This window comes from Mercenaria mercenaria, chromosome 16, assembly GCF_021730395.1.
Source record: "Mercenaria mercenaria strain notata chromosome 16, MADL_Memer_1, whole genome shotgun sequence".
Classification (NCBI taxonomy): domain Eukaryota; kingdom Metazoa; phylum Mollusca; class Bivalvia; order Venerida; family Veneridae; genus Mercenaria; species Mercenaria mercenaria.
In genome coordinates this window covers 45,159,389-45,173,946 of record NC_069376.1, presented here as the reverse complement: position 1 = coordinate 45,173,946, position 14,558 = coordinate 45,159,389, and the positions used below count along the sequence as shown (strand labels likewise).

The window sequence follows — 14,558 nt, the reverse complement described above, 5'->3', positions numbered from 1 at the left end:
AATAGACAAGGTGACACGCGCATAACTGCGGTATTAGCTGAAAAGCCAAGGGCACATTTGAAATCATAAGTAAAATTAGACCAAACTCAAACGTTCTCTCGCTTAAAACATTTGGGATAGCTTGAAAAAAATAATTATCACAAAAGGGACGAAATGTAATGGAATGATTCATATTTTGTATCTGAAAAGTCGTGGTCATTATTAGACAGTAAAGTTAAATTAAATCGGCTGTCATATTGTGACGGGCTTGGGTAAACTAAATTTGATTTTAGAGATGCACTAAAAATTAACATTAACCATAACTTAGTACTTATTTATAATAGTCAAGGAATACAGACCAATTAACCTGTATATACATAATAGTGAACCATTCAATTCCAGAAAGTAGCCAGACTTAATATGTTGCCCTTCGGCACCTACAATGAGGAATTATTGTCCACATATTCCGCAATCTAGAGGACAGGACACTACGCAAGACCAAGTGAACGAATGTGTAGACAAGAGTAACGTTTTGTAGTAAAAACTAAAACAATCAATGTGGGCAAATTATTAATCTGTTCGTTCAAGAAAACGACATCGCAAACCTATATCAACATAATTATCCTTTTAAAATCTGGAATACGCACAGTATTCATGACAGTTTGTATGTGCAGTGCATTATATTGAGACTGTGCTGTTAAGCCCGACATTTACTGGAATGTTCCCAGAATAGCATAGTCGCATCCATCTATGGATTTCTTAACACTAAGTGAATGAGTGTTCGATCCTCGATGAAATAAAATGCTGTTTAATTGATTTACGCACTTATGCAATTGATAAAACCATTAGAAATTCTTTGACATTAACTATTGATTAAATCAAAGTAAACATATGCAGCAATTAATGTCATTAGCAGAGAGTTAACAAACAAATACATTTAATTAAAAAATGTGACGAATGTAGTTTTGTTTTAATCAAAGATTTTGGGTGTAAGTTACGTTTTTTGTAAGTTTATTAGTAATATAATGCTACGGTCATTTTTAAAACTAAGGCAAATCTCCGAAATATAACACATCATTATTTCACATGAGCTTGGTTAGCCTTTTATAAACATTCACATTCTATAGTTCTGAGCATAATTCAACAGAATGGTAACTTGAACATATAGTGATTTGCGACAAGGTAAATATATGGAAGTATAGCTAATTGGAGTACTGACTCTGGATAAACAGGTTCGATATACTAGTAGACAGCAGAAAAAATTCGTACTGTCATACATCGGCATATGTTTTGAAAATGTAGTCGCTACATAAAAGATGTATAAAATAAGCGACAATCGGACTGTGAGAAAAAAGTATATAGAGATAGAGAGGAAAAACGTTTGTACATTTGTATGTAATGGTGAAAGAAAATGTCAAACAAACATGTCACATGTCTGATCTGTGACATTTTCGGTCGTATGTGTTAAAAATGTGTAAACAATTCTTTCTGTGAATTTACTGTGTTCAATATGATATATTTTAAGACACTGTATGTTGAAACTTACTGAACTGATCTCTTCTGATTAAATCTTCACTGTGTTTTCAAATTACGCAGGGACATTTTATAAATTATGTGCAAAATATCATTTTTGAATAGTATTTATCTTCCTTGATTATCTTCGATTTACTGTTTAATATAACTTTTACATTGCATGTTGTTATTTACCTGTTACGAGCAAGAAACATATTGTTTAAAAAACAGATAAAGTTTATGTTCCGTTCTGCAAAATTTGTTCCGTTCTGCTCTGATGTGATGTTAATTCAAAATGTTGAATGTTCAGAAGCGCTATAACTTTACCATTAAACCACGTTTGATCTACTAATAAGTGCTAACAGAAGCAATATTGTGTTGATGTATCCGCAGTAGTTCACGAGAATAATTACATAACAGGTAAGCACAGAGCATACTCTGCAGTCCAGGCCCCGTGTTCACAAAACATTTTTCGATCTCAGCTGAGTTTGAGTTTGATATTTTATTATCAATTTTACTAAAACTTCAAGGTTAAATTCCATCTGAGACGGACCATCAATACTGAATTGCCACTTGAAAATAATTTTGAGCCTAAAATTAAGTTTTAAGCATACTATTTTGATATAAATTACACATAAAGTTTCATTATCAAACTCAGCTGAGACTGAAAACGTTTTGTGAACACGGGGCCAGATTGCTTTGTTTCTTGTTGGAAATTTACCTATTTTACCAGGAGGCAAACTATTACTTGTTTATTTCAGGTATGCGTTAACATGACGGGTAGAAAATATTACAAACAAAACGGAAAAAAAATATATATAATCTATAAATAGCTGCTAGGTAATTAGAAGCTGTTGCAGCATGCTCCTGTAATTTAAGATAAACATTAAATACGTATAACCTCACAGAGGTATAATTAACAGTTCAAAAAACGACGCAACCTTAACTCATCAAAGATCGCTTTTAGTTTGATTAAACTATCAGTTGTTACGTTTAATTGCATATGAATGTAGAACAAAGTATTTCCCGCTAACCGAATTAATTAGTAAACGTTACTTCTATTACGTTGTTAAGTTTTCCTTAAATTATATATTAATTTTATTGCTCTACATTCAAAACAGAAACCTTTCTTCATTATCTCAAGTGCACTGAAATGTTACATTTCTGTAAAAATATTCACGGAAGAAAACATTTAGATAATTCTTTGAATATTTAAAATAGAACACAAAAAAATAAGTAGAAAAAATACGACATATATGTACACTATTAGATATAACAGTCAAAGAAAAATGATTTGCTATTTTATTTTGATATGCGTCATATCTGTTACTAACAAAGTGAGTTGTTTAGAAACTACATTATATTTGTTACAAACTTTATGCAGTTTTATTAGGTAATATTTTGCTTTCACTTTTGGTGTTTTACCCGTAAACGCATGATAGCGGTTGTCACGACAATTGTTTTATTGACGAAACGATTCTTTGCTTTTTTGTAAATCAATTTTAATAGCTTGAATCTGTCTTGTTAATAATGAATCGGATTCTCGCTTTTACTTTGAACCCCCTTTCTCACTACATGAAGTCCTGTAAAATGTCATATTTTAAGAGGAGAAACATATTTAAGCACCCAGACAGTTCAGCTTACTTAAACGATTAAAATTAAAACTGCATCCCTGTCATAGTTTTGCTTAAGAAGTTGATGTTGTTAATAGCAATTGCATTTGTGATGTTTGATAATTCTCAAGTCCATGCGATTAGACGGTAGAGACACTAAACGATATGAAGGTGTATCTTCATAAAAACCTGGCTGAAGAATTATGGTGAACGTGTCAAACTTGAATGAAACGTAATAGAAATAAAGCTACTCGCCAACAGTTTGGGTGAAAATTTTCAACATTTTCATTTCAACCAAGTTTGGCATATAATACATATATGATACTGGAAAATGGAAAGTGGGTGAAAATAAAAGTTAGATATAGGTAAAAATTCAAAAAGAATGTAAATTTTCTGCGTTGTTCGAAAAGCGTTGCAACGGTTTACCACATTTTGCACACTGTCAATATTTTGTTATTTATGAGAATATCTTGCAAAATCGTATGCCAATAAGTTTGCACTACTAGCCATTTTTAGAGTATTCACTTTTTATGGATTTATGAGAGAAATAACTTGTCGCAAAAAATGTGTGGATTAGTCCTTTAAAACCTTCTGAAGGTTATTTGACATGTTGCTCGGGCTACGATGTTACATCTTTTACCAACATAAGAATTTTAGTTATATTTCTAATTTTTTCTTTACTTTAGTTCTCTTAGCTGTCGTTGATTATTTCTGGCGGGACATACATGCCATATGTTTCCACGTGGTTGATTCTATTTCATATCTTCCCTTTTTACAATGTAGAAGTCGTATACACATTTTTAAACCGTCGAAAAAACATTTGTATTAACGCCCACATGTATCAAGCAGCCATTTGCATTGAGAAGCCACACAGCTTACTTCCCGAATAGACATTTGTACAACAATAATTATTAGCAACACTTTCCAGCCCAAGGACATAATATGCATCGACATTAATCATTTATGATAATCAAAACAGTAGAACAATCAATTAATATTGCAAATTTTGCAATGATTGGCATAATAATGAAAAGGAATAATTTATGAGAAGTGCGGTTCTAATCAGATTACCTGACGTAACTGTCTGGTGAAGCTGAGCGGGGAAGAAAAGGAAATGATTTGAGGAAAAGAATACAATTTATGTATAATTAGAGAATTCTTTTCAAGAAAAAGCATATGTTACTATCTAGCACGCAAACAATGTAAATGCCGCAACGTAAGGTCATAAAATCACAGAACTATAACCTTCTAAAATGTACACAACTAGGGTAGGGAATGATCACTTCAGACTTTGAGCTATCGTAGAATTGAAACCTGTGATATAGTGAATGTAGGACATACATTATGGAACTTAGTCTAGGGTCATAACTCAGCTGAAAATCAATAAACTGGGACATGCTGATGATATGCACAATCACACTTTACACTTATCTCTCGTGAGGTTTGGTTAAATTCAGTCCAATGGTATAGAGCAAGTAGTGTAGATATGCACTTTAGGTTACGATACACCAAGGACCATAATCCGTTGAAAATCAGTGAACTGGAACATCTCGATGAAATTGCTATCTATGCTTTATTCTAATAACTCCTGTAAGGTTTGGTGGAAATCTGCCCGTGGTGCAAGAGAAGAAGCCAAACCATCATAAAATGTATCAGATAAAGAGCCATAACTTAGAGATAGGCCCTAAAATTTTCAGTGATAGAATTACATTAAATAAAGTCTAGAAATTAATTTCCAAGTCCTTGAAATAACCAAAAATGATTTCACAAATGTGAAGTTTATGATAGTTTTGTTAATATCAATAACAGAAGTTTTAATTTTTAATTTAAAGTTGTGATCCACAAAGAATGACAACTCTTGCCTTGGGCTAGTACTTATAAGTAGAGAGCTATTAGTTTACTTCCCTTGCAATTACACAATTGAGTGGAAAATGAAAACTGTTTAAGACACAATATCATACTTTTCTGCACAACAAAATCATTAAGGATTTATTCATTTGTGTTTTATTTACCCCTCAAGACATGGTTCCTATGATTCTGTCAACTTACATATGGTAAAAATTAACTTCTAACAAGCCAATAATAAAACGAAGTACCAGTAGGTAAATAATAGTGCTGATAATACAGTTTTGCTTGGATCAAAATGTCACAATAGTCATTTTGTAATACAGAACACCTGGTAGGATTAGTAAAGGTGCAATTATATTGATCTCTATTTCCTATGCCTACATAACTGAGCGAAAAAATACTGAACCGGAATATGCACAAGATATGCAAAACTAAGCTTAGCCGTGATCATTTCATGAAGTTTAGTGTACTTCCAGTTGTATCGTATCAGTCGCAAGGACAAACTAAACTGCAACAAATTAAGGGCCATTAGACCACTGAAAAAAACTGAACCTGAAGGTGCCGACCTTAAGCACACGTAGGATTTACATTGATCACTCCTGTAATTTTTGGTGGAAATCCCCCATATATTGTACGATAAATTACTTAAAACATCATCAAATTTGAGGAATCAAGGGCCATTATTCCACTGAAAATCATCAAAACGCTATATACTTACAGAATACAAAGCAATGCTTGGCACTGATCGCTTAGTGAAGTTTGTTCTAAATCTGCATTGTGCTGTTAAAGTAGTTATGTCGACAAACGGTGTGACAGACAAACTGACAATTAGACGGACAGCACAAAAATACAACTGCATGCAATACTACCTAGTTGAAAGCTCTAAACACAGAGAAAAAACGTGATAGTAAATCGAAATAAGAAAATCCGATTGTACTAAATGTACGTCTGTAGACTAAATTTATTTTTGTATTCTTACGTCTTACAAATTATTAAATCTTTCACAGACTGACGCATAAAACACCGTGTATCGCGGTCGATGCTTATAATCTCTTGTATCATTAAGATTGGCACATAGTGTGATATATGAGCTACATGGGCCGATATAATGACATTCAGGATTGAAAGCTAATGATCTTATGACTCCATATTGATTACATCAGATTATGACAGTATAGCATGTTATTTCTCATAAACGATGTTTTAGAAGCCCAGTCTCACAGCAGGCACATACTTTTGCTGTTGCTAATACATCGATTTTAGGTTTAGGTAATTTATACTTTTTAAGACAATATTATATTGTCGTTTTCCAATCACTGAACACACAAACATGCCATCAGTAAAATTTTGGAGGCGTTTCACTTTAAATTGATATCAGTGCAAAATGCAGTTAGAAAACAACTCCAGAAAAAAATTGAAAAACCCAACGTTTTGAAAACGTTTTAATTTATTGAATAAAGTATATATTAAAGCTAATCATAATCAAAACAAAAATGCAGCAATATATCGTTTGGTCTCGTTTTATTTCATTAGTTTCCTTCTAAGACAGTTTACTCAGCACTTGAATTTGCTGATATGATTTTATCTAAAATAAGCTTCTTTTTCTGGAGAGTGACAATTGCATACGTTTTGCAGTGAGTAACGGAGTCACATTAACAGAGAAAGCAGTACTGCAGTAACCAACTCTATTAGATAGCAAAACGTTTTACCGGCCTATATCTCGTGAGTAAAAGAAACGTATTTTGTAAATACAATTTTATATCTCAGACACTATGTGGAGACATGGGTCATAAATTAGCACCAAATTGTTTTCTAAGCAGCAAAATCAAAATTACCGTTCGATGATTTATTAATTGAAACTATGTGAAACATTGTGAAGTCTTTGAAGTGCTTGTTTGCTTTAAAATACACAATTGGATAAGCCAGTACTGATTATCAATAGAGCTCTGTCGTAATAACGTTGCGAGGCCAGAACCTTCAGGTTACCGTACGCCATTTCGTTTTTGGTATTTAAGGCACACTGTCACACTTCGCCATTTAAATTACCTTAATGTTAACAGTAATGACAGTTTCCAAAGACGTTTCTATTACTATTCATAGAAAATTATCCGAGAAAGATGCTCGAAGACAAACTTCATTGGAATGGTATTAACATGGAATAAAAACTACGCACACACATACATGATTTACAGCGCATGACACAGACTTGCAACAAATTGTGAATATATGTATAGTGTTAGTATTTATTATTGAAAAGCAATTCTTTTCATGCCTCCACATTTAAGTGGGGGTATATAGCTTTGCTGCTGTTCGTACGTCCCGAAATCGTGTGTGTCCAACTTCTCCTCCCACACTATTAGCCTGAATTGCTTCACAGAAGTTTCACAGAAGGAAAAGCTTAATGTGCAGATGACCTTAAGAGAAGGAACTTATGCTGCGACTTTTTTTTACCGCCGTTATGGCCCCTTGATAGTTTTGTTATATAGAATATCGAGAAAACGCTTATATGTCCAAAGCCTCCAATACTATTATCCTGATTTGCTTCAAACGTTCACAGGTTAACAAGCTTGATCAATGTGGAAATGACCATAAAGGAAGAAACTATTGATGTGACTATTTTATACCGCAGTTATGGCCCTTTGATAGTTTTGCTATATAGAATATAGAGACAACTGTTGTATGTCCAACTCCTCCCACCCCACACTATTAGCCTGATTTGCTTCAAACTCTCACAGACGAACAAGGTTGCTGAGCAGATGACCATAAAGGAAGAAACTTTTGCTGTGACTACTTTTAGCGCAGTTGATAGTTTTGCTATAAAGAATATAGAGAAACATCTTAGGTGTCCACCTCTTCAAACACTATTGAAAGGCTCTGCTTGAAAGTTTCATAGATGAAGTACTTTAATGTGAAGATAACCGTAAATTATGGACTTTTTTTGTGGCTATTTTTTTCTAGAATCAAAGCCGTTTCTTAATTTCACAAAATAAGCCATAGTGAAAATAATGGTGTGTTCAATATGTGCTCTTACTTGAAATGGAAAATGTACATGACAAAGGGTCAGAACATTACAGATATATAAGTTTAGTGTAATCGGTTAATATCAGGTGATGACTGGTAACACAACTTAACAAAGCTATCACACTGCAATAACAAAAGCCTGTCGGAAGGGGCGTTTGTCATTTCAACTGCCATAAAATCTTCAACATTTTTGTTGAGGGCTCTCCTTATCATTAAACCAGTTTCACAACATCTATGGTACTCTTATCTACCTTTTGTACTGACGAACGGGTTGATTAAATAATCAATAAAATGATTCCATGTAAATATTTTTGAACTGTTCAATTCAGTTTGTAGAAGGCATACGTGCGAGCTGACATACAAACAGAGTAAATGAAATAACATAGAGTCAGTCTCGATGTAAATTAACAACATAAATTAATATAAAAAATACTTGCTTCTTTGATATTTCCAATATATGAAAAACAGTCTCTATTGCAAACCGAATGAAGATGTAAATCATGTCAATTCATTAAAATGACATGTGCAATTCCACTACTATGAGAGGGGTTACGAAACTTCTTGAAACACTAGAGGGCGAATGCATAAAATTCTCTAAAAAATCGCTTTCATTTTATTCCTTTCTCCGCTAAACAATGAACTGTGATATGTATAGATATTTTGAAATTAACATGTGTATCGACTTTACTGTTTTTGCAAACTCGTAAAAAAGCAGTATTAATGTAAGTGTGTTTTAGGTCTTCCGGATAGTTTCCTTTTCACAAATCATGTATGTTTATTTCTATAACTTTTGCAAGAACCGACACTTTTCATCACAATATACCTGATACGTCTTAAAGAATTTTTTTATGTAAGCAAGGCGTTCACTTAAGCTCCTTCTTTATTTTTATTAGAACTTGTGTTTGTTTAATTTACTTCTATTTACGCAAAATGTGTTGCGAGCGTTTTGGGTAAAATAAATTTGATAGGTAGCAAACTGTATCACTGTATTTCGATGTATCCAAAATAATCTCACTTTATGATCCGCTGACCTTCGTACAAAGTAACGAACATGTTTTTCCGAATCTTTTTATTTTTTTTTTTTAATTTTGTCCAACTCAGCTTATTCCATGGTTCCGAAGCTATCATTCAGACTGGTTTATCGGCACAAAACTAGGTAAAGAATATGTTCCTTTATTTTTTCCCGTATCAATATAGAGAATGATATATAATTAAAATGTAAACCTATTACGTGGAATTTGTTGTTGAGTGAAATTGCGATAAAAATGTTCATTGTAACTCACCAAAGGAACTCTGAAAAAAAATGTTTGAAAGGGATTATTCTTGGAGCCTTTTATAATTTTCAGAAACACTGACTCAGCCTATAGCGATAAAAACATAAGCATGCGCCTTTTTTTCGCACGCTTTTACGGTTTATCCCTCGGCTTTCTATGATGTTTGTCTTCGGCTGGCGTGAATAATAAAACAAATCAAAATCTACAATCACAGACCATGTTTGGATTACGCGATGTAAATGTGTCTAGTTATAAACCAATGCCCTTCAATCAGACTTCAAAACTGATTTTTTTTTGAAGGACTGAAAGTTATTTTTTGTGCATTTACCAAATATTAAATATAAAAAAAATATATTTTTGTGCATTTACCAAATATTAAATATAAAGTCTTGCAAATCCATGAATCGGGATTCCTGAATGATAAATGTGGATTACATATGTCCTACTGCACAATGAATATCATCCACTTCTTTAATTGAATGTTTATACTTTCCTAGATCCAGTAAGCAAAAGCTTGTTGTGTCGTCTCAATTTTTGATATTTACCTTTTAAAAAGTTAAAGGTATACATTTATAATTCATTGTTTCTTTGACATATTGATTGCCGACTTTGAAACATATTTTACGACGTCATTCTGTATGTGTTTTGTTGCAAATGTCGTCAGATTCCGCATACAACTTCGCGGAGATAGATCTCCTGTTATCATTTCACCTATAACGTCAAAAGTACAAAAATAAACATTTTATTATGATACAATTCACAAAGTGAATATAAATGTTAAGCCTTTTATCAAATTCCTGTTTTCTTTTGAAAACAACAAGACCATTTGTCAGCAAGAGATAACATAATTTTCCTAAGTGTATAAACAACTTCTCGTTTAAATCGTTTATCCCAAAATCCGTATATAAAGGGATTGCAAACGTTGTTAACAAGATAAAATCGCAAGAAGAATTCACAGATTATTGTTTCTCGTCCGTTTAAAATATCCCAGAATTCAGGCTGTACAGCCGTCCATATTGTGACAACAAGAGCAGGAGAATAGCTTAGAATAAAAATTATGGTTATCGTCAGCATGATTTTTGTTATCTTTGAGTGTTGCCTAGATACCACTTTCTTTACTTTCAAAGTACCTTGTGACGATATATTACTGATGCTATGGGAGCTGGTATGTATACGGAGACCTTCATCTTGGTTGAGATTATTTTTAAGGGCAACAGCGGAACAGTGTTTCCAGTTCTGAATAATTTTATTATAATTAGCTCCCGTTAGGTCAGATGTTCTTCTAAATGATATTTTCTTACTAAAAGGTGTCACTGCGCTTGGAACTTGTAAACTGTATCTACCGCTCTTTCGAAGTCCAATCAAGTCAACTGACGGCATAGATGAAAGTTCCGTACATTTATGTAAAGGTTCTGTTAGTTGACAACGAGGATCATACAATGACTTTATGGACCCTTCGTGTAAATTTGAACTTAAAACGTTTTGGTCACTGAACTGTTTATTTCCTCGCTTAAATAAGTCACTGTCATTTGTTCTGCTTTCTACTGAACTGCTTGCTATGTCGTATTTCGGTGTAAACTTATTTACACTAAAAGACGTTTCAGCTGCTATACTCAACAACGGTTGGGTAGTATCGTCCAGTTTCTTTAGCTCCATTTTGCTCTTTTGCAGACTGGAAGCGGAATTCTTCCCTTCACCAACAAAAGTAAGTGACCCATTTGAGTTCAGCATTACAAACCGCTCTTCATATCTATTCAGACTTTGAATATCTGAGTGGGATTTATTAACGCTAGAACATTTAGAGCTATTTGTCTTATAATGATATAAATCTTCTGTGGATTTGGAATGGTTTTGCCCGTTAAGATTGTATCTTATTTTTTGTCTCGGCTCACCGTTTCCGAAACAAACCTCCTCTGTTAAAGTAGTTTCATCAAATGCTGATTTGCCCGTTAGTTTTAGTCTGTTGCATTTATAGCGTGTGCAAATCGTACGAACTATCAATGAATACGAAACGACTAGGAAAATAGTTGATCCTATACATACAAACAGTGTTGACATTGTATATATAAATGGGTAATTAGTTTCCAGGTATGACGTTTCAAAGAAACATGCGTGACCTGTGATATTACCAATAGGACTTTCCATTTCACTAGGGCCATATAACACAATATTTGGCCACGATAATAAAACTGCAGCAAAGATGGCCGCACCGCATGCTCTTCTCTTTCCAAAGTATGATATCTGCACCTTTCCTAGGGGTCTGCAAATTTTCAAGTACCTGTCCACTGCAATCACTATCAGACCAAATACTGACATATAAAATAATGTAACGATGATAAATGTAAGAGTCTTGCAAGCAGACGCATTCGTATACGTATATGGATGTGTCATGTCTATCAGATGGTAGGGGAGACCAAACAAACACATTGAAAAGTCGATTGCCGCTAAGAATACAATATAAACTCTTGCTGGAGAGCGCCGATACCTAAGTGAATACACCAGCAGAACCAGGGCATTTCCAAGAACTCCTACGATAAGAATCGTGGTGTAGAAAAATAGTAATGGGTAAAGAGATGTAACCTCTTGAGAATTGACGTCTTCCAAAGTTATTTCCACGCCGGTCGGTGCACTTGATTGGTAAATTGCCTCAGACATGGTTGGTCTCAGGAGAACACATTCCTCATCTGAAACAGAAATATTTTGATGGATTACATCGATTATCAATGACATGAAATCATGGAATGTAATTAAATCAAACATGTCCCACTTCTAGACACGCTGTGAATTGGTAACACGTATTTCAGTGAGATGAAATTCTATCTTCGTGTTAATGTAATATGCGTCATTGCAACATACTCACATGGGACTTAACGCATACAATATTTTTGACAGAAAAAGAAGGATATCGAGTCTAGTACAAAATAAGATGCAGATAGCATTTTGACTGTCAACCTGTCGGACAAAAAAGCTACCCACAATGATGTTGATACAAAAGTCAAGTATAGGTGCAACCCGATATTGATAACATACAATTCTAGTAAGCATTAATACTGTTTGATCCACCAAATCATTAATAGTTTTTGAATTATTTCTTTTATATATTCATACAACAGGTCATATTTTGTGGTTTGATTGTAGAAGCTTTACTAAATAATATACAAACTGGTCGTTCTATGTTAATAGGAAATAAAAAATGATAACATTTTGCTAATAAAATGATATGACTGTGTTGTTTTTTTGTTTTGTTTTGTTTTTTGTTTAATGGCCAAAAAAGCTGAACTTGTCGATTAAAAATACTTGATCAAAATCATTTGGGAGGGTAAATTCCACTCCAGTCGAAATAATAATAAAACGCTTTTAACGTTTCTATATGCAACCAAGAAATTCTAAAAGAAGATGTACGATACCAGCACATTTCTAATATCTAAAGTGAAGAAAAGGTAACAGATATTAAGGATGAATTGAGCAACAAGTTTCCTTTAAAAAAAAAAGAAAAAAAAAGAACGAACGCAGCAAGTTCTCCTTTTCAATGTCAGCACACTTACTGAAGGTAATCATTTGCAAATCAAACGAAAAGCTTATCACCCAATAAACACGAAGATAAAACTCATATATTAAAGGTAAGAGCGACTACTTCGAACAGTTCAGTTTTTTCCAAACATATTGTCATACAAAAATATAAAAAAATCGTCAGTATTAGAATGTTCTCTCAAATGTTAGTGTTACAGTGTATTACACGTTGGTATTGTTTGCATTTCAGGGGCTTTATTCGGTATTTTTATTCTAGAACGAAACAAAATATGAAATGTACTGATTTTTGTTTGAATTGCTTAAAACTGTAGAACGGATAACTAAAATGGTTGCTGGAATATTGAAACATGCCCGAAAATGCTAGTCTTGCTGACATTATAACACATACTCCGCAGTCTTAAACTCACATTGACTTGGCATAATTTTAATTTGGCTTTAAAATTTCCTGTATGCTTAAGTAAGTGTATGTTTATCTTTTTACAGGAGATTAATGTTTCACTTATCGCTATCTGGCGGTCATGTTCCATGGCAAATCAGAAAAAGCTAGTAGCGAGTCATCCAATAATTATTCGTGTGAATTATTTTTAAATTCAGCTAGATGTTGCTGACAAACAGATATCTGAGTTGTTTTCACTATTTATGAAATAGTGGCCCTGCCTTTTGTTCCCCTGTTTCCAAAAAAAAAAGATAATAATTTGAACAGTCTTGGTAGAAGGTGACAAAAGGATCATTTCTGTACGATTACATAAATTCAAAGTCTTGTCTGCAGTTTCTGATCTTCAATGTATAATGTACATATGAAAAAGTGATCACTCTCAACCCTGATGCCCATGCTTTAGCCAAATCTTAATATTTTGGAAAAAAATGGTATAAGGTCACCAAAAAGAATATTTAAAAATCAAACAATGGGTTTTGAAGGGGGTGTCTTTTGAATATTAGTCTATTTTTATTAGTCTGTGGGCCTCATATTAAAAGCAAGCGGAATCGTGTGAACAAATTTGAAGGAAGACTACACAAGGCATATCCAGACCAAATTTCAATTTCCTAATAGATTCAAAGTAGAAGTGACGTATGGACAACAAACGATGAATTATCAAAACTGCTCACACTATGATACTATGACACCATTTAACCTTCATGTATTTATATGACAATTGTAACATACTGAGATTCGAATTTTCCCTCGGTAGTATTTTCACAAATAGGGTCTAAAGGTATGTAGACGTACACTTGTGATATACATATAGCTGTTGTCTTAATTTCAATTTATTTAGACAGTGAAACTTGTATCAAATTTGTACTTTTTGTCATCTTGCCATACCTTTTCAGCTCACCTGCTCCGGTGAGTGTTTGTGATCGCTCGATGTCCGGCGTCTGTCTCCTCTGTCTGTCGTCTGTCAACATTTAGCTTGTGTATGCGATAGAGGCTGTACTTTTCAGTAGAACTTCATGAAATATTATCAGAATGATTACCTTGATGAAAGCTAGGACAGGTTCGAAAATGGGTCATCTGAGATCAAAAACTAGGTCACTAGGTCAAAGCAAAGAAAAACATTGTGTATACGATAGAGGCTGTACTTTTCAATTGATCTTCATAAATTTTGGTCAGAATGATTGCCTTGATAAAATCTAGGCTGAGTTTGAAAATGGGTCATCTGGGATCAAAAACTAGGTCACTAGGTCAAATAAAAGAAAAACCTTGTGTATGCGATAGCGGCTGTATTTTTCAACTGATCTTCATGAATTTTGGTCAGAATAAAAACCTTGATAAAATCTAGGC

The 14,558-nt window shown here is 33.5% G+C and overlaps 1 protein-coding gene across 3 annotated transcripts in view; it reads right to left on the bottom strand.

Annotated features, from left to right (window-relative positions):
• Positions 1 to 6,476: 6,476 nt before the first annotated feature.
• Positions 6,477 to 14,558, bottom strand: part of LOC123541432 (uncharacterized) — a 52,904-nt gene continuing 44,822 nt past the window's right edge. For all 3 annotated transcript variants that reach the window (XM_045326898.2, XM_045326899.2, XM_045326900.2), the window contains exon 2: positions 6,477 to 11,931. In XM_045326898.2, coding sequence (XP_045182833.2) covers positions 10,037 to 11,902 — 1,866 coding nt within the window. In that variant the 5' untranslated portion in view covers positions 11,903 to 11,931 and the 3' untranslated portion in view covers positions 6,477 to 10,036. The remainder of the gene's footprint in view (positions 11,932 to 14,558) is intronic.